At 56.4% G+C, this 20,734-nt stretch overlaps 1 protein-coding gene across 1 annotated transcript in view; it reads left to right on the top strand.

Annotated features, from left to right (window-relative positions):
* SULF2 (sulfatase 2) overlaps positions 1-20,734 on the top strand; it is a 55,646-nt gene that overhangs the window by 11,971 nt on the left and 22,941 nt on the right. The window contains exon 2 of the mRNA XM_004687458.2: positions 2,063-2,302. Within this exon, the coding sequence (XP_004687515.1) occupies positions 2,063-2,302 (240 nt within the window). The remainder of the gene's footprint in view (positions 1-2,062; positions 2,303-20,734) is intronic.

The raw sequence follows: 20,734 nt of genomic DNA, 5'->3' as shown, positions 1-20,734 counted from the left end.
ACAAAACTGCCGTCGTGTAGGGCTCCGCAGGGCAGGCCTCGCTCCGTTTCCTTCATTCATCCAGTGAATTTTTTTACCAAGTTCCAATTCTGTATGGGAGATGGGAGAGGTAAGCGGACCCAGGATCACCCCCAATTCTCAGTCCAAAAGAAGAGGTAGATCATACACAGGAGAACCAGCAAAGGAGTCCACTTCAGCAGGAGGTAAATGCCAAGAAGAAACAACAAATGTGGCGTGTTAGGGAGTGAGCCGGTAGACTCAGCCGGGCAGGTCGGCCAGGCCACACCTTCGGGCGGGGCCCGACGTGGGACAGCAGTGGTGGACAAGCCCCGCAAGCAGTCCTGGGAAAAGAGGCCCACAGCAAGTGCAAAGATCCTGGGGCAGGAAGGAGCTTGGCGCGTTTGCTCGGCAGCGAGGAGTCTGGCGTAGTCACACGAGGGAAGGGGAGCGAAAGCTGGTGTCAGAGGAGCGGATGGGAGAAGGGGGCAGTTCGGGAAGAGTTTAGGCCACAGGAGGGAGCCCAGCTTCTGAGCACAATGGAAGCTGCACACGGTCTTACACAGTAAAGAGATATGATCTGTGTTTGCCTCAGGGAAGCTCGAGCTCTGTTTCCTTCCCTATTTGGCAGAAAGATGGGATACAAGCGCCCCATAAATCTTAGCCTTTAGGGACAGAGGGCTGAGGTGGGTCTGACAAGTTGTTTTCTCGTCTCCAGGGGTTGGTGGTGATTGCAATCTGCAGCCTCCAGCCCAAGCCCAAGCCCGTGGGCCCTGCATTGATTTCCTATTACTGTGCTAACAAATTGCCACCAACCGGGTGACTTAAAACAACAGAAATACATCCTCTCTGAGTTCCGGAGGCAGAAGTTCCAAGATCAAGGTGTCTGGGAGCTGTGCTGCAGGGGAGGCCCTTCCCTGCCCCTCCAGCCCCTGGCGCCCTCTGTGTCAGGGTCCTCTCCATCTCTCGTATCCACTTGTTACTGGATTGAGGCCCCAGTTCAGAACGATCTCACCTCAAGATCCCTAATGACATCTGCAAAGCCCTTGACTACAAATGAGATCACAGGTGCAGGTTCTGGGGGTTCAGGATGTGAACATATCTTTTAGGGTGGGGTTGGGCGCCGTCATTCAACCCACACATACCCTAAGAACTGCAGAACTGAGGGTGGTTACAGAAGGGAGAAAAGGGGTTCCCCTGACTACCTGCTGAGTGCTGGGTGCCAGCCCTGGTGTCGGGGGCATCTACGCCGGCATCTTACCGCGCCTCTGCTGTATCTCTCCACGGGGCCGCGGGGCTCAGCACGATCTCCGTCCCTGGGGCCCCCCGTGAAGCAGAGAGCGTGAAAGCCCCTGCATGTGTCCACCAGCACAGTGTCCTTCCTAGTGCCTCACTCCGCTCATAGCTTCTCTGAGGAACAAGGACAGGCATGGGGGGGTGGGCGCCACGAGGCGCTTAAGTCCCAGGAACACTGTGGCCTGCATGGTGCCAGCTCAGTGCAATCCAGGCGGAAGTGACCCCTGACGTCCAGCTAGGAGGCAGGGGGTGGGGGATACATGGATGTGTGGGGAGTGTGTGCGCTGTTGTGTGCCATGGCTGGTACTGAGCTCAAAGGAGGCAGGGAGGTATTTAGAAGGTGAGCCTGGGGGTTGGCGTGACCAGCTTCCAGTAAGAGCCAGCGTTTCTTGGGAATGCTCCAAGCCAAACAAAGCATAATGTTCCCTCCGTTTGCATAGTGGTTGCTTTCCCCAAAAGTCGCCATTGTATAAAGTAACCCTGCTGCCCACCCCCCCAAATTGTTTATATGTAAAACAGAGGCCCTGGCTTGGCTCAGATAGCTCATAAACTGGCTTGTACTGCCCACCCCCGCATGCCCCCGTGGGACTGGGGACCCAGGATTGTCCTTGAGCAGGACCGCCCCTGCCCACCGGGATCCCCAGGGAGTCCAGCATGCTCCGGGTCGCGGTTCCCCTGGGGGCCCACACAGCAGCTTCCCGGCGGTGTCCCCGCATCGGGGCACCGGCGACTGGACAGCGGCAGCCTCTCACCGGCTCTTTGCTTGCAGGCTCCATGCAGGTGATGAACAAGACGCGGCGCATCATGGAGCGGGGCGGGGCGCACTTCCTCAATGCCTTCGTGACCACGCCCATGTGCTGCCCCTCCCGCTCCTCCATCCTCACGGGCAAGTACGTCCACAACCACAACACCTACACCAACAATGAGAACTGCTCCTCGCCCTCCTGGCAAGCGCAGCACGAGAGCCGCACCTTCGCCGTGTACCTTAACAGCACGGGCTACCGGACAGGTAAGGAGGGGCAGCGCGGCCCCTGCACCGCCCCGCAGCATGGCTGCAGGTGGTGTGTGCTCAGCGTTTGTTTAAAAGGTTGCGTTCGTTTCTCTCTGTAGAATGTGTGGCGAAGGGGTTGGAGTCTTTAACAAGTGAGTTGACGTGCGATGAAATAGAGTCCGAAGGGGTTGGAGTCTTTAACAAGTGAGTTGACGTGCGATGAAATAGAGTCCGAAGGGGTTGGAGTCTTTAACAAGTGAGTTGACGTGCGATGAAATAGAGTCCGAAGGGGTTGGAGTCTTTAACAAGTGAGTTGACGTGCGATGAAATAGAGTCCGAAGGGGTTGGAGTCTTTAACAAGTGAGTTGACGTGCGATGAAATAGAGTCCGAAGGGTTGGAGTCTTTAACAAGTGAGTTGATGTGCGATGAAATAGAGTCCTCAGAGGCCGGGTCAGTTGTTCTCAGAGCTAACTTTGTTCCCTGAGACAGATATTTTATTGACTTCAAGCTAGTCGCATGGAAGAAGGTTCCGGAAGGCCATGACATGGTCATGGGGGATGACAGCTGGGGTGGAGACCAGAGAGTCGTGTACGCGTTGTCTGTGTGGCCACAGAAGCTGGCTTGGCCATGGGCTCTCCACAGTGCCCCCTTCGCCCCCACACCTCCCACCGAGGGGCTGGCGGGGCTGTGTTTAGGGGGAGCTCCCCAGGGCTTCTGAATCTCTTTATCTTGCAGCTGGTATTTTGGTGGGTTCTGAAGGCTCACCCGCCAGGGCGGTGACCTGGGGCAAAGGCACAATCTCAGTACAGTCACTTACTTCCAGCACCATTGCAAAATCTTCCAAGCGCAATTAATTTAATTTGCTTTGATTAAGACAAATAAATACTCCCCACCTTGGGTAAGGAGCCAAGGAGGTTGTGAAATCAGATCTTGAAGATTGGGTGTGGTGACTCAGAGAAGTGCTCCCAGGTGACAAGGGGCTTGTTTGGGTCACAGGGACAGGAGGGATGGATGGTTGAAAGTGCCTGAAACGGCCCTCTGGGTGTCCACCTCCCCTCAGGTCCGCGGGGTGACCGGCTATGGTACACTGGGGCCGGAGCAGGCCAATGTGGGGGTGCAGACTCATTCCATGACCAGAATCGCCCAGAAAGTGGCTTCCACTGAGAGGACTAAGAAGACCCCAATTCTATACAAGTAACTGGGCTGGCCCCAGTCTCTGTAGAAAGTCGCAAGTGTCAGAACTCACCTGACCTCTGATGGCAGAGGAAGGACAGGAGGGGCCTGCAGCGGGGTGATGGTGCCCGTGGGAGTCTCGTCCGCCAGTCGCTCCAGGTGGTTCTAGCCACTCATGCTCAGGACTGCCCGCTGTTAAAAATGTCTAACCCTGAAATTTTATCTGAAATCTCCTGGTTTTAAAGATTTGGCAAAGCTGTATTTAAAAAAATATACATGGTGAGCCAAATTGTCTGAGGGGGCTCACAAGCCCCATTACAACCTCTGACTAAAAGTTCTGTACAGAAGCCTTGAGGGAGACCAGAGGACCTTCGGTAAAGACCCTAAAGGTGTTCTCGTCAACCCCCTTCACTTGCCAGCCAGGGCAACGGCAACCCAGAAAAGATATTTTCCAGGACCCCAAAGTGGGTGCCTATGGCATAATTGGCATGGAAACCAAGTCCTCAGGGGTGGTGGGGACTGTGGAGGTTGCATCTGATGAATGGAGAGGAAACACGTGTCCTGCCAAAGCCTGGTGTTGCCGAATCATGCGGCCCCTACAAGAAAAAGAACCACCTCAGAAATAAACATTCTTCAAAATGGATTTCCCGGTCTTTATTGTTGCATTTACACAATCCACCAATAAAGCTGTGTCGCTGAAGAATTGCTTCCTCCCAACTGTGCTTCGTTATTACACCCTCGATGAAGACCACAAGCATAATGTCAGACGTGACTCGGCACACAAAGGAGATTTACATTTTCTGTAAAACTCACCGAGATATGATTCATGGTGTTTAGAACACCCCTCTCTGCAAGGAACTGCCTCCAAACCCCACTTGCAGAACTCGGCGCCCGAAAACGTCTCTTTACTCCAAACCGGTGTGCAGCTTTCTCCCAATTAGACAGCAAGAGCTGTGCGCTTTCACTTTCTGCCATGGTGGCCAAGAAGCTCAGATTTGAGTTTTCTATTAAGTTGCTGTTTAGAGCAAAAGCATCATAAATACCATGTGTGAGATCAGTTGTGCTGGCCATTGTCCATTGATGGGGAATAATGGCCAAAAACTCATGAGTTCAAAATGCTTTTGGTCTGACTTGTTGAGCCCCAGCATCGGCATGATGGCCGACGTCACAGCCCTCGCTGTCTGCAGGTACCTTGAAACCTGCGATCTTGGGAGTGTCTAGGAAAGCTGGTTGAGTTAGATTTAAGTGTGTGAGAAACCCAAGGTAGCAGTTACTGTTCTCTCAGTTAAAAGTCCATGCTGTTTTCATGAGTTGGCCAGACCCTCAAATACTTTCTACCTCTCCTTCCTTCCCATTGGTGGGAAACAAGTGACATGAGAACTCAGGCCTGCAGAGGCATCTAGGAGATAGTCTTTATTCTGGATGACCAGTTTCCCAGCTAAAAAATCTTTTACTGGAGGATAAGAACAAAGTGAATCCTCAGGGGAAGATAAAATCTCAACCACAGGGATCGTTCTCCACTCTATTCCTGTTGAGTGGAGAAAGTCAGCCTGCGCGATGGAGGATTAAAACACACACATTCCTCCCATGAGCCGGGGGCCAACATTTCACATAGACAGTGCTTTTATGTGCTTATTTTGGGTATTTGATCTTGAAATTACGACATTTAGGTTATAACTGTGGCTCACAGGTTGATCCTTTAAGTGAAGGAAGTGCTAATGTGTCAGATGGTGCGAGGTGTAGTCAGACAAATTTAAGTAATAGTGCAAGGAGATGTTCTTTCGTAGACTTCAGCATAGCAAAACCATCGAGGGTCATTGTTGCCAAGGTGTCTGAGGATTTGATCAGTTTACCTTGAGAATCCGTCATAGTCCATTGACATCCAAATCTGCCCACGTGAGTGTTTGTTCCTTATCGTCGTGTTCAGGGATCTCTTCTCTTCCCTCACGGACCATATTCTTGTTTGTCGTCGGATTTGCATGTGCTTGGAGCTGGCCTCTGGCGTCACTTTTAATTAATTTGACAAAACCTTGCATCTTTTACATGGTTTGCAATTTCATTTTGTAATCATCTGGCTTTGTGTTACCCATGTTTGCAATAGAGATTGACAAAGGATGAAGTCGGCGTTGCTAAGTTTAAGCAGGATAAATAGCAGTTTGCTCACGGCTATTTCTGTGTGTTGGCTCCCTCTCACGTTGGGGATGTGGGTCTCCATATAAATACCCTGGAAAGAATAAATCACACCCTCAGTTTTTACAGAGCTCACAGTCATCTTTTAGAACACGTCAGCTCCCCGACTGCACCCACTTGTATACCCGTGAGCCCGAGCTGGGTGGCGTTTTTAGAAGAGCTGCCCCCAGCTCTTTGCAAAGCACTTGAGGGTTCATCTCGAAGCTCGGCCACTTTCTAGCTGAACGAATGTGCACGAGTCCTGTAACATTGACGTCTTGGCCACCTTGACCGAGGATAATAACGTTCCACAGCTCGCAGGGTGTTGAGAAGATTAAACATGTTAGAACAGTGAGTGTAGGAAGCACTTAAGAAACGTAAATGATGTGGTTCAGGAAAATGGTGATAAGGTGCACAAGTCCGACAGGGTCACAGCAGCCTGCCCGGCCAGCGTCCCCGTGAGTGTCACAGTATCGAGTCAGAGGTGAGAATAAGTCGCGTACGTGGGGCCAGCCATGGCAGCCCTTGCCCAGCCTCCCTGGTCATGCGCAGTGCAAATAAATGGAGCCAACAGTGCACTTTCCCGGCTCGCCTTTGCCTGAGCAAGTCCTCAGAGGTCCGGTCAAACCACATAGCGGGTAGCAGTGAGGACGGCCACCTCCTTCATCCCTGGCGCTGCCTTCTCCCAGATGCCATCGCAGTGAGTGTCTCTGATTGCCCCAGCCTGCCAGCCCCGAGCCGGTGCGCGTGGGGAGCAGCGGGAGGCGGCCCTGGGTGACACTGGGAGCTGGTTCTCGGAGCAGCAGCCCGAGTCTGTGCCCGCATCGCCTGGAGCCCACGTAGACATTTAGGGCTGTGGGTAGGAGGAAGAGGAGACGTGCCACGGTGGCATTTTACTGCTTGTGGGCTGGGGTGGGGGCCAGTGCTCTCTGTGCCCTTTCTCATGTATGAGACCTGAGTGTCCCTTCTCTCCCCATTGGGGTCACGCCGCTTGCTTTCCCCGTGGCCCTGAGGTTGCTGCCCTGCCCGGCTTCCGCCACCTGCTGTGGATGTTTGTGGAAATGGGAGCCTTGGTCATGCACCTTCTGCCCCTCCTAATGTTATTCTAGAACATTCGAAGGCAAGGGCAAGCACACCCCTCAGGACAAGCCCAGGTTGTGCCAGGAACCCCCAAAAAGAGTCACTTTTGGATTTGGTCCTGAGCACCCCAGTCATTACCTTCATGCAGAGCTGAGCTTAGCTGTGGACCAGACTAGCTGACTGTGCCCTGGGGAGCCCCTCACTAATGGGGCGGGGGTCCGTGCCATGTGTCTGTCCTGGGTGGACACGTGGGGTGCTGCAGAGGGCTGTTGCACCTGTGCAGGGGGGCCTGAAGGTCCCTGGGCAGTTCGGCCTCCCAGGGGCAGCGTGTAAGGCAGGTGTGCGTACGTGTGACTGACTTCTTTCCTGAGGTGGTTTCAGGACTGCAAAGACGTGAGTTGAGGGAGGTGCTGCGGCTGCCTCTTTTTCTTTGGGGTCCCCCTCACCCCTCTCGATTTTGTTTTCTTCACGTGCCATGTTAGGTCCATCAGCCAACCCCTAGTCTCCCTCCAGAAGGCTCCAGAATCCACTCTGCTGCCACCACCTTCACCTGCTCTCGCCACAGCAGGTGGGGGGGTGGGGGGAGTCCAAGGTCAGATCATTTCTCCTCTGCCTGAAACTCTCCCGGAGCCCCCAGGTCACCGCAGGGTCCTCGTGACTGTCCCCCAAGACCGCCCGGCCCCACCCCCCCACCCCCCGCCGCTCCTTCCTGGTTCTCAAGCTGTCCAGCAACAGCCGGTGTGTTCTCACCTCGGGGCAGGTGCACTTATTCTTGCCTTTCCTAGAATGTCCTTCCCCGCTCATCTGCCGCCCTGCTCTCTCGCCCCCTCGGCAGTCTGTCACCGCTCAGAGGAGCCTGCCCCACTGCCCAGTCAGCCCTGTGCCCTCACCCTCGGTCCTCCCAGCACTTCACACCGGTGTGTGTGTGTCCTCCACGCTCCTGGGTGGACGCCCCCGCCCCCTGGGCTGGCCCGGGGCCTCAGGAGCCCTGCTTCCTGCTCTGTCCGTGTCCCTGGGCCTCCCCCGGCCGGTCCGCTCGTCTGGCTCACTGCCGAAAGCCAGCTCGCTGTCCCGTGCCTGAAGGCGACCCGCCCCGGCAGTGCCAGGCCGGCGCCCAGGACCGGCGGCCTGGCCACATGTGCCCGCCTTCCCCTGCTTCCAGACGGCTCCTACCCTTCCCCTCTCCAGCCCCACCCCCGCCATCTCGGCCTCTCCTCTTGTCCCTGGTCCTCTGCTCACGGGAGGAAACACGCCACCCTCCCACCGCCCCGCACGGTGCAGCCGCAGCCCTCACAACGGCCGCCTTATCTCTGCTTGGCTTTTCTCCTGCTTTGCTGCACACTCTTCCTCTCCCCTCCAGTGCAGGCGTGCACACACACACGCACACACACACGCACGCACCCTTCCTCCGGCCAGCTGCCTGGCCCCCTCCGCCGGCCCCCTCTCCAGCCTGTGGGCATGTCAGCAGGAAGTGGGCCTTCCCCATCCCCCGCAGCACCCGGACCCGCCTTCCCCGCAGCACAGCCGGGCATCGGCCGCCAGGCACCCCTGAGGGCACACATTTCTCTCTCCCACACCTCTGTCCACTCTGGATTTCTCCAAACGCTGAGTTAATAGTCACTCCTCTCTCCCAGGCCTTCAAGTTTCAGGCATTGAGGCTGGCTCCGTTCAAGCTCCTCTAACCTTGAGCCCAGACCCTGCCCCTGCCCCCTTTGGGCCTCAGTTTCCCCAGGGGGGCCATGGAGTTGCACATGTGTGTGTAAGTCATCCGCGCCACACTGAGGGTCACGTGACTGTTCCCACAAAACCTGCGAGGCGGCGGTGCCCGGAGCCCACACAGGGGGCTGCTTGGGCAGAGAGGAAGCAGACACGGGTGCTTCTCAACTTTTCAGAAATGGCGTGAGGCCAGTGGGGCGAGGTTTCCATTCCAGAGCCCACAGCCTCCCTTTGCGGGGCCCTGCCCGGCCTGTTCCGGCTCCCGGCCACATGCCCCTCTCTGCCCCGTCTTCACCAGCCGCCTGCCCCCGGGTCCCCCGCACACGGCCCCCGCCCGGCATGCCGTGTCCTATTAGAAGGACACCCGCCACCTACCAGAGCCACCCTGATCCAGTCTGACCTCATCTGAACCTGATACATCCGCAGAGACCCTGTTTCCAGAAGCCACGTCCACAAGTGCCGGGTTAGGGCTGCACCATCTATCTCCTCAGACACAGCCCCGCTCCCACCGCTGCTGCTGTCAGGCATCACCTCGTTCATCTCGTGCTGCCAGGGACCAGGTTAGAGCCGCAGAGCCTGGGAGTCGCCCTGGAGCCAGCCCTGCAGGGAGTGGCGGGTCTCAGAGAGCGGCTGCCTCCCCCCATCACACACACACCCCCCCACTGTGCTGCTCCTAGCTCAGCCCGCCTGCCAGGAACAGCCTTCCCTGAACATTCTGGAAGGCATTAGGCTCAAGCCCCAGTGCGGTAACCCTTAGCCACCGGGACCTAAAAAATCGGGTATGAACATTGCTCAGTCACGGTTGTGTGGATGCAAACGTGTGCATGGTGAAGAGAGGTTGTGTGTTATGACAGATTTCTGTTGGGTAGCCTTGGGGTGGAGCGCAAGCAAAATCTTTTTGAGGGGTGCACACAGACCTTTGAAAATATGGCAGTAGCAACACTCATCGTAGTGCAGACCACGATGGTGCTTTTCCTCACCACACCTGTGCTGTGTGCTCTGAGTGGTCAATCTGTCTTGTCTCACTAAGCCTAGCACGGAGGCGCCAGCCGCCTTGTTCCTGGGGACCCCTTCGTCCAGTGCCCCCCTCCTCAGACCTACCGAGTGCATCCAGGGCTGTCACGGGTCAGCCGGCATCACGCTGCAGGCAGGGCCCGTGGGGCCAGGTTCTTGAGCTCTGAGCATCTGGCACGGCCCGTCACACCAGCTCGCACCTCGAGCCCTCGCAGGAGCCACCTGCACTGTGCACCCTGGGGAGAGCAGGGTCCAGGCAGGACCGAGGGCTTTGCATGCAGAACACCCGCAGCCCGGCCGGGTGTGCCCAGTAGTCAAGGACAGCTGCAGAATCGCCAGATCGTCTCGTTTGTCAGAAGTGTGATATCCAGATTTTTCTTGGAAATTGCTGAGATCTTGAATGTGGACTGTTCGTTCTTTTTAAAGATAAACACACAAAACACCAGACAGGTCCAAAGCAAACACACCTGTTGAGTGGCTTCAGGCCACTGGTTTGCAAACTTTTTTCCAGCCTGGTGGTTCTCAAGGGAGCACACCGCCCCCTAGGGGTTAAGTCCGTGATGGCGTTTCTGGTGGGGCTGGCTTCCTGCCCGCATGGGCGAGGAGCCTTAGATGCTCTGCAGGGTTGAAGTCTGCACAAATTGCCTTGCCATCCATGTGGCTTTGGGTTTCCTACCAGATCCTTGATGTACGTGCATTGCTCCCTGCTTCATGCCTTTATGTGTGAAAAGCCCACCAAGCTTTAATTTCTTTAGCAGCCACTTTTTCAGGGTTTTTTTTTTTTTTTTTTTTTTTTTTTGGTTTGTCACTGCAGCGTCACCTTCAGTGTGCAGAAAACATTTCCCCACCCCCAGCCTTTATGCCCCTCTCCCCTCTCCCACTTAACCTCAGAAAGCTCGCTTGGTGAGCTTTCTGGTCGCCGCGGGCATTTCGGTCACATTGTCTGCTGCGTGTGTCAGGGGGCAGCCCCTAGTCCTGTTTCTCCTCTGTCCCTGCAATGTCTTTGCTGCCCTCACCTGCCTTCCCTGGAACTCCCTCCGCGCCGGGTAACAGGCTCCTTCCATCTGCTTGCGTCTGAGCGTGCTCCAGGCATGGGTGCACCCTGGCCTGCCAGGTCTGCCGCTGATGAGTGGGCTCTCCGAGGTTGGTGCCTATGTGAGCTGACCCTGGGCTTCCTTTCTCGATAAACCCTGGAGGCGTTTTGCAGTTTTAATACACCCCGATGTGATAAGTAAACGGAGGACGTGTTAGACTTGAATGTGGAACGTGTGCAAGACTCATTCCTTACTGCCGAAAAGCCGCGCACGCGGGCGCCTGTGGCAGGAGGTGTCTGACCTGCAGGCGCCGCGAGCCCACCCCACTGCCCACCGCCCGCCGCGCTCCAGAGGCACCTGTGTCGCCATCCGGCCTCCGTGGGGGCTGCGTCGAGCGAGCTTTTCAAACTTGTTCCCCCACACTGTCTCTTGATTATAAAATGGCCTTTTATTTTTCTCGTAAACTGCATTTCGCGTGTTACATTTGGAAATGAAGTGCATGGGTGGCTTTTGTTACCTTAAATTTCCGTTCGGGAAACAAGGGGGCAGTAACCCAGTTTTTGTCTACGATTTAGAAGCCCTCTTTGAGGGCTCGGCTCAGTGTCACAGTCCTCCGATGTGATAATTAAATACCAGCTGATTGGCAGCCTCCCTGGGCCTGATTCTCAGGGCCCGTGGTGGATTCTCTCCCCCTCCTCTGTCCATCCTTCCAGGCATGGAAGGGAAAGGGGCAGGGAGACTTGCAGATACAGCTCTGCCTGATGTTGACTCAGCAGGGGATACAGCCGCCAGCCCGCCACTCGTGTTTCCAGGAAATGGATGTGCTTGGGTCCTCATTTGCTGGAGCCACAGGGCCCCCCAAGGGATGGGTGGCTGCGGCCGGCTCTAATTAGAGGCCCGAGCAGACTGCCCCCTCTGCTTTGCTGGGGTCTCGGGGTCACCCGCCACCCAGCTTTCCTCGATAGCAACAGCCTCGCCGAAAACAGGCAGGCAGAACACACAAGCCCGTGAGGGGACAGGGCAGGCGGCTGCCCTTGGCCTTCCCCCCAGCTAGCAGACCCGGTAGCTGCCCAGCAATTAGCTGCTCCTCCTCGCCACCCGGGAGCCAAGGAAGGCTTGAGAAATGAAAATCGAACCACACCACTCTGCTGACAGCCCTCCACTGGCTGCCCACTGCTCTTGAAATAAGCTCAGGCTCTCGCCCGGGCTGCCAAGGCCTGCTGGCCTCTCGCGCCTCCTTTCCAGCTGCGCTGCTTGCTGCCCCTCAGACAGCCGTCACATTGCTCCTCACACCGTCACCCTCTGCCAGGGCACCTGCTCGCTGTCCTGGTGGGACTCACCGCCCCGTGAAGTTACTGCCGGCCTTTGAACTTACCTCTGGCTCCTTCTGTTGGCTGCTGTACCGCCTCCCCTCACCCCCTCCCGAGAACAGTACCTGGTGGGATATCGGACGCTCAATGAAGAATGAAGGATGACTCTCGGGCCGTCGACTGGGAGCAAACAGAAAATGAGAACAAGATGAAATCTGGATTACGAGCTCCCTTTTCCAGCATTAAGAAATACTGAAATTAGTTCAGGCAAATTTAGCTGAGTCCCAGTGCTCAAATATTGTCATCTGAACCCTGTCTTTCTGCTTCTTGGATATTCTTTTATTTGGCTTGGCTTTATTCTGAGGAAGCTTCCCTTGTGATGACAAGGTGACCCCCAGATATCATTGGTCACTTGGGGGGGGAGACAAGGTAGTGACCTCCAAATGAAAGACAGCCACTTACCAGCTGCAACAAAGGTTTTCGGGGGCTTTCATGGCCCACTGGGGTCCCTCCCTTACTTAATCATGGCGGCCAGGTAGATGAGAGGCTCTGATTGGCCAGGCCCAGATCATGTGCCTAGCCCAGAACTAGGAGCTTGAAAAGCCTTACCTGAACAAGTTAGGAAGGGGGGAGATGGGGGGGTTGTTCCCAGAAGGCACATTTACCAAACATTGGTAGAATGGATGCTGGGCAGGGAAACAAAACATGTCTACTACAGAATTGCAAATGCAGAATTTCTGTCTCGGTCCCCAGCTACCTCTGTTTCCAGTGCAAAACAGCTCTTCTGCAGTTACCAGTTACGCCCCATCCTTCCTCATCTTCTCCCCCACGGTTCTCAGCTGGGAAAGATCCCATCTCTGGCATCCAGAACTTTCATAGCTTTGATTTATCACTTTGTACAACAATTTGCTTTTAGTGTGTTTTCAAAAGCAGAAAAGACTTGTCTTGTAACCTTGTAAGCAGCCCAAGTTAAAAGGATCCAGTTACAGAATATCAAACCTGCCCCAGCCCTGAGCCTTTAGGGCTCCGGGCTCATTTAATGCGTTTCTTCCCGCCCTGCTTCCTCAGCCAGTTTGTCTGCCAAAAATACAAAGACTTCAGTCCTGTGGCATTTTGCATCTAATATTTATAGCACTCTAGCGTTTGCAAAAGTGCTTCCTTCTCATTTATTCCTTGTTCCTCAGGAGACCCCAGATCTACCTCCAGAAAGTTAGTGGGATGATGCTCTTCTGTTCAGGCCAAAAGCCTCAAAAGTCAAATCACAGAGGGTGACAGTCTCAGAACTCGGGACCCATCTGCTGGCAGCCGGGCAAGAATCCAAATTCAACCTGGCCCAAGCAGCTCTATTCTGTGCCTCTGGGAGCCAAATCCGGGTCTTGAAAAATCGCGTCCAACAGCCCAAAGCCACACCTGAACCCCAGTATGTTCCGTCTGAGTTGTAAGGTGCTTCCGGATCCCACACATCTCAGGAAAACCCACCACGATGGTAGAAGTCTTGCAGGTTGGCGGCACCCCGCGCGTAGGAGGGCAGCCTGTGGGCCCTGGGAGCCGCCTCCTGTGCTTATACTGTAGTTTTCACGAGACAGCCACGCCCACCTGTCCCGGGCCGGGTTGCTCCTGCTCACGGCAGCAGAGCTGAACAGTAGCAGCAGAGGCCACGTGACTGCGGAGCAGTGACCAGCTCCAGCTCTCCAGACAGGCCCCTGATTCCCTCACTGGCGCTTCCACCTCTTGAAGCCATGGCAGCTCCTTGGCATCTGTGAAAGCTGTGGGCCCTTTCGGAAGGCTTTTTTTTTTTTTTAACGAAATGCATAGGAAAAACCACAGTTGCAAAGGCAGCCAGTTACATCAAGCAGGGATCTGCGTGCTCCTGTCCACACTAAAAACCCTGACGTGCTGGGTATTTGCCTGTAACTGTGCGAGTTCAGGGTATAACGCTGGTCAGATGACGCTTCAAGATAGCTGCGGTAGCCGTGACGCGATGTGAGCACCCCGTGACTTCTGCTGTTCAGACCCCACACACACGCAGAGACAGGTACTGCCGTTACAGTGCTGTGTTGCCTTCATTCATTATTGACAGAGACGCTAGTTAGAGAATAATGAAAAGAAATTGAATGTCGTTCTCTGCAGCATCACAGGCCGCAGAATCAGAACACCTTCCTTGGGGGGTCTTACCCAGTTCCATGGCATTAAAGCTGCTCTGCTGACACACCCGTACCCCCCCCCCAGCCCTGACCTGCCGAACCTGGGGCGAGATTCGCCTGCCCTGTCTCCAGCTGGGCATCTGACCGGCACCTCAAGGTGAACGTTTGAGTTCAGGCTCTTTTATCATCCCCCCGCCACCCCAGAACCTGTCCCCTGCCTGCTGCGGTACCCTAGATAATGCTGGGTCTGCCCTTGGTGCTTGGGCAGAGCACCTTAAAACTGACCTTGACTTCTCTCATTTCTTTTCCACCCACCGCGGCTTCATCAGCAAATCCTATCAGTTCCACCTTCAGAAATAGCCACAATCTAAGCCAATCCCCAGCCCCCACCGGTTAGAGCCATCCGCCTCTCTTCCCAACTCTAGAGTAAGCCTCCAGGAGGCCCGCTTCCCCGCTCAGGACTGTCCTCAGCCCTGGACTGCAGGCTCCATGGCGTCCAGTGTCTGCTTGCTTGTCATTTTATTTGGTTGTATCCAGCGTCGCCCTCACACCTGTCTCCTCACCTGGTATATAGACGGTGCTTTGCCATTGGTGAGGGGAGGCTGGATGAGGGAGCGAGTGGATGAATGAACATGAAACATCACGATGAGCAATGTTAGGCAAAGACAGTAGCTGCATCTGGGCAGCTTCTCCCACTGCTGATAGGCTTCCCAGCAGCGATGTCGGCCAGGTATTAGCCTCCCGTTTACAGTCGGGAGCTGAGCTGACAGGTAGAAATAACTGGGTGGAAGCCCGGCTGTGTCAGAGCCCAATCTCAGCCTCCACCATCCGGCTGCCTCCCTGGATAAAAATCACCCCTAAATCCCAGGTTTCTGGAAAGACAAATCTTGGTGATGTGTCCAGCTCCTTCCTGGGTTCTCACGTTGATACTTTGGGAAAGCAGAGTGCCCTAGCTGTGAGCAGAGCCTCCCATCCACAGCGCGCCGGCCCGTGAGTCTGGCAGGATGGAGCATGGCCGCGGCCTGAGCCGTCTCTTCTTCCTGGGCTTCTCGGAACAAGAGCTTCTGCAGGCGCGTCTCTGCGAGCGGCAAGCGGCGGGCGGGGACCCTGCAGTCACTTGTCCTCATTCCTGAGCAATCTGCTTGCTTGCTGCTTCCCGTCTCCCTGCCTCTCCCCGTCCCCAGAGGGGTGGGAGACTCCAGCCTGGGGTGTCCACTCTGTGGACAGGTGGCCGAAGGTTGTAACCCAAAGCCAGACTGGAGACGGACCCCCAGAATTGTCACAGCCACTTGACTGCAGTGGGATGTTGGGCACAAAGAGACTTGACCGTTTGGGGCCCGGTTTCTCCAACTGTGGAGACCAAAGTCGTTTCCACTTCATTGGGTCACAGCAGCACCTCACCCGCCTCGAAACCGCTGTTCTCACAGGGCGCCCCTGGCCCCAGAGCCAGAGTTCTCTTTATGATGACACCAAGCCGTGGTTGACCTGCCTGCTGTGCACCCCAGTTTCCTTAGAGGGAACACAGCGTGAGCTGGGAGGGAGATACACGGCCACGATTATCACAAAAGCGTGAAGACTCTCCCTTGGCCCTGTGCGTATCTGTGCCATGCTGGTGTTTGGCCAGACAACCAAACGCCGAACCACAATAGCTTGAATGCAGGCGAGGAGCTGGGGCTGTCTTCGCAGACGAGATCAGCAAGAATGTCAAACAATACAGCTCCGCTCACATTTTATTTTGTTTCGGGGAAAACAAAGTTATCATTTTCTAGAATGCATGCTAACCAGCGCCGGGTTTATTACTCTGCTTTTGAAACGAATCCGTGTTTTCGATTTCTCAGTTTCCATTGCAATACGGTGACTCTCCCTCGGTAGAGCCGACACGCGCAAACCCTCTGGGTCGGCACCAGGCGCCCTGGCGGCCTTCTGAGCACGAGCCCCGAGGCCGCGTTTCTGGGGCCTGCTTCGGTTTTGCAGCGTGGCCCAGGTGAAGTGTGCCCCTCAGATGCCACAAAATCTAACAGGAAGGACGAGTTTAACCATCCCACCGGGCTCCACAGGTGACGCCGACCGGAAGCTGCTGTTCCTCCGTCAGACGAGACTCCGCAGCCCCGTGACCTGGGCTTCCCCCGGTTCAGTCACCGGCTCATTCGTCTCGGAGCTCGCTGCGGCCTCTGATGGCGCCATTCTGGTGTAGGGACCCGGCAGGAACGAGGCATCAGAAACCCTGCCTGCGAGGGTTGATGTTCTCGTTAGGGAGCAACCAGAACCAGGCAGATGGGCAAGAAGAGCCACGGTCTGGAAGTGAGAGTGACCGAAGCCACTGCCCGGGGTGTGGCCAGTGCGGGCCAGGACCCGGCACATCCCCCAACCTTGGCGAGAAGCGGGGGCAGGGGAACTGATGTGAAGTTTGGTTCGACACCAAACAACGTGATCTGAAGGAAAACAGTACAGTTGCAACAGTCACAGATGACTGGGGCTTGGACGGTGCCTCGAGAAGCAGCACCCCCTTTTCGCTCGCATCTCCTAGGCCTGGAATCAGTCCAGGGCAGAGTCTGATGGGCCAAGCTCTGGCGCACACCCGCCGTGGGTGGGAAGTGGGGTGCCTTGAGTGACCGTGGGGGTCTTTGTGGGAAGAACTAGGAGTTCAGTGGCTGTGACTGTGGCTTGTCAGGGATGGCCTGGGGCAGAGAAGGGGACACACACCTGGGGCAGTGTGTGAGTGTGTGTGTGTTTCCGTTTCCATCGTCCGTTCATGCGCATGTGCTTGTGTCTGTGGGCTCCAGGATATGGGGTAACCCCCAGATCAAAGGCCAGCACGTGCGGCCTGACTCGCCATCTGCTCTGGAGCCTGTGATCCTTAGTCACTGATCTGTAATGCAGAATGTGGGTGCAGCTGAACGTGCCCCGAGAGACACCAGTGTCCTTCAGGTTGTCGGCAGTTCCGCCCAGGTGGCCTGTGATGCGGAGAGGTGCCGGGGCCCCCCCCAACCCCACTCCGGCCCTGGACGCAGGTGCAGCGCACCTCACCATGCCATTTGCCGGCAGGAGGGCGGCCCACTGTCAGGACGCCGCCCGCCAGGGTCAGGCCTAGACAGTCTGGCTGCAGAGACCACTCCTGGCCCCGCTCCACGTCTCCTGTGTTACCGGGAGGAGGGGATGTTTCCAGAAGGTGGCCATCAGCAGTGTCCCCTTGCCAGCCCACCTCGCTCTTAGCAGAGAGAAGTGACCCCGGACGCCCGCTCATTCCCAGCCCCCGGCTCTCTCTGTCCACACTGACGTGCCAGATCTACAACAGCTGATCTCAGTCTCAGTTGCTGCAAGACACGGCTTTTTGAGACCACAAATTCGATTATTATGAGGCAATTTCCATTAGATTCAGGGCGGGGAGAGCAAACAGCGGGCCTGCACCCCCATCAGACTCGGAATGGTGCCCTTGACACAGGGAGAGGAGAATGCAGCAGCCAGTCGGGGAGCAGGTGGATCACCTGCACCCACCTGCGCAGGTCCAGGGAAAGGCTAGCAACGGGCTGGGGGGGACCGGGCCTCCAGGTGGGGGGCCGAGTGACTCCCACACCTGTCTATGCGGAGACTTCCATGAACGAGGCAGTGAACGAGGCAGTGACAGAGCAAGACATTGGTGAGAGGGGGGAGCCGCTGGTGGTGATTGGAATGGGGGGGTGGCTTGTGCATTTCTGAGCAGTTGCAGCCCTGGGGTGCAGGTGCTGTGATTATCCTGCCTTGTGGAGGGAGAATGACTTGGCCAGGGACCTGCGGCTTTGACGCTAGGAACTAGGAAATGGTCTGTGAAGGTCCCTTACGGTGAGCTGTTTGCCCAGTGGCCTCCTGGGGCACCTTTATCCTCTTCATCCCACCACTTTCCCTCATTGACATCAGAGATCGAGTTTGCTGTCAACCAGGCTCCCCCGGGGGCCCCTGAGGCCCGGAAGCACCAGCATTTCCGCGCGTCCTGTGACGCCCCTGGTCCATTGACATCTCGTCCGGGCTTCAGGTTTTCTGCTTTCTCACCTGTCACGTCTCTGCTGCTCCGTCATCCCCGCCAGCCCCGTCTCTCTGTGGCCGGTCCACTCTGCACAACATCTCGTGGCTGTGCCACCACCAGGCAGCTGCATTCATGCTTTGCTGCCTGTGCGTCACCTGAAGACAGTGTGCGGTGACCGTGCCCACAGGCTCTAGGAGGGGCCTGGTGGTCTCTTGACCCTGCTGTGCAGCTGGTTTGGGCACAGAGCTGTGACTTGACGAGCTCGTGGTGACGCTTACATGTAGCTGACGGTTTACACTGACATGCTAGTGACGCTGCGCCCACAGGCAGCATCTCAGGGCCCCGCAGAGCGGCCACCGTCGTGGCTGCTGCTGCCCTGCGGTCACCCTGTCCTCTCGTGGGGCCACTGTGGCCGTTCCTGAGTGCGATGGCCCCTGGCTGCTCTCGCCGGGCTCACTCTGCTTGTCTGGCTTCACTTCCTAGGGCCCCCACGCATTTAAATCCCAGAGGATTTCCCATCAGAGGGGCGCCCTTCACCCCACACAGGGAAGTTTGCTGGTCATCGAGGTTGGGAACACTCTCGGCAGGGGGCCAGGCTGGTTGGACTTGCCGTGGCCGGTCTCTGTGGGACAGGTCAGGCCTCCCTCCAGCACGCATGCCGCCCAGCCCCGGGGACAGGCGGTGTGGCTGCGCGCCAATAAAACTCTACTCGCAAGAGCAGGTGGCAGGACGGACTTGGCTTGCCGAGCTCCGCTCCCCACCGGGCACCTCATCTCTCCCCTGGGTCTCTTCGCTGCACAGCACAGCTCAAGCTGAATCGCGCAGATGGAAACAAGCGTGGGGTGGCGAGTGGTGCTTTTCCGAGCTCAGGAGTGCCCAGCCTTGGTGCCGCTGGCGTTGGGAACGGGGTCACTTCTTGTCCTGGGGCCCATCCACGCATTAGGGAATGTTTGGTGGCCTTCGGGGCCGCCTCCCACTGGGCGCCAGTAGCCCCCCTCACCAGCCAGTGGGGGCAACCAAATGTCCCCACCACTAACGCAGTGAAAAGACTAACATGACAGGTGGCTTCACGGGAGAATGGGCCAGGGCTCGAAGCTCAAAGCTCGGGCTCCTCCCCTTCCTCCTGCCCCTCGTCTCCCCCCACTCCCCTTTCTCCGCCTGTCTCTCACCTCCGCTTCTGGCCTCTCCCATGCTACCTCACTCGTCACTCGCAAACAGCCCCCCTCCGGGCGTCAGCAGGCTGCCAGCAGCACTGAGCATGTCCCACCGGCCCCAAACCCTGAGGAAGAAGAACTTCCCTTTTCCAGGCGTCCCCTAAGAATCTGGGGACCAACTCAGCGACCCAGCTTCCCACCCCCAAGCCAGTGGCGTAGCCAGGGGTATGGGTCGGGACCTGCCCTCAGCTCCCCTGTGCTTCCAGGAGGCCAGACAGAGCCTCCACCTCCAGGTGTAAACTCGCCCGGCTGCTTCCTGGGGCTGCCGCCAGCCGGCTTTGTCAGAGGCCTTTCCCTCCTTTGCGCCTCTCCCTTTGCGCCTCTCGTCTGCCTGCCAAGTTGTTCTGCCCCCACTCCAGCACCCCTTCTCTTTCCTTGTTGCACCGTTGTCCCAATCTCAAAAGCTTAGTGACTCCTGGCTGCAGCCTCGCTCGACATGGGCTGTATTTTTTAATCTGAATTTTAATTCCAGCTCATTCCAGTGCTGGCTGGATCTCCCAGCCCCCAAGCCCCAGGCCCCATGCTAATTTGCTTCTCCCACTTCAACTGGTGCCGGAATAACCATTTTAAAAACTGCCTTGGGGAAATCTAATCAAATGAGAGCAAAATCTAATTTGGCACTAAAAGCCTTTGACTGAAGCCCTGTTTTCTAGGCCCTTGTGGAGCCTGAATAATAAACTCTTTCTGGATTTTTTTAAGGGCTGGGGGTTGGAGAGAGATGCGCGAGATGAAAGAGGAGATTCTAGCAGAGGAAATAGCTCTGGACACATTGCCCCCTGCCCCCCCCCCGCACTGGGGTGGGCTTCCTAGCGCCCTCCCCCCCCAAAGAAAGAGCTGTCCCACCAGCCGAGGCAAGAATTGAAGCTCTTTAGCATGCCAAGCTCAAGCTGCCCGTTCATCAGCAAGACCTTGGCCCAGATCTCAGGGACAAACCAGTTGGTCACAAGCCTGGGACGAGAGAGGCCTGGGGGAGAACCCAGTTCCCCCAGTGAGGAATTCAGAGTGCCCCTTGCTCTGGCCTTTTCCCATTCACTCTTCTTCTGCTTAGATTATTTGTGGTCTTAGGTCCCTTTCAGGATGTGAACCTACAATCCTGTTTCTAGGACTGTACGTGCGAAACCTGGCAGGTACCATTCCAGGGAGCACTCGGACCCCTTTCTGTTTCCCTGACATGCTTCTGGCAGCTTCTCCGCACTGCAGCCTCCAGGACCCTGCAGCACTGGCCCTCTCTCTCCTCTGTCATGTCATCTTCTCCCTCCTTTACTGGCCTCCTTGGGAGCCTCGAATGCCCACAGGCTTGTTCCTGTCTCAGGACCTTTGCACTTGCTGTCCCGCTGCCTGGAAGTTTTTCTTCCATCCCTGTATTCCTTCTGACTCGTTCTAATTCCTCAGAGAGGCCTCCCCTGACCGCCTGACCAGGGCCCCTCCCGTGGTCCTTCTGTCGTCCCCAGTCACACCCGCCTTTGTCAGTCTTGCTAGAATGCCAGGCCCCCCAAGGGCAGAGACCCTGTCGGTCTCACTGCTGTCTCACTGCTGCATCTCAGGGTCTCCACAGCTCCTGACACACCATAGGTGCTTATTTAATAGCTATTGAG

The sequence above is a fragment of the Condylura cristata genome, unplaced genomic scaffold, assembly GCF_000260355.1.
Source record: "Condylura cristata isolate star-nosed mole 26May11 unplaced genomic scaffold, ConCri1.0 scaffold00022, whole genome shotgun sequence".
Classification (NCBI taxonomy): Eukaryota; Metazoa; Chordata; class Mammalia; order Eulipotyphla; family Talpidae; genus Condylura; species Condylura cristata.
Note: the sequence above shows the minus strand (reverse complement) of the source record. Positions and strands in the feature narration are given on the sequence as shown.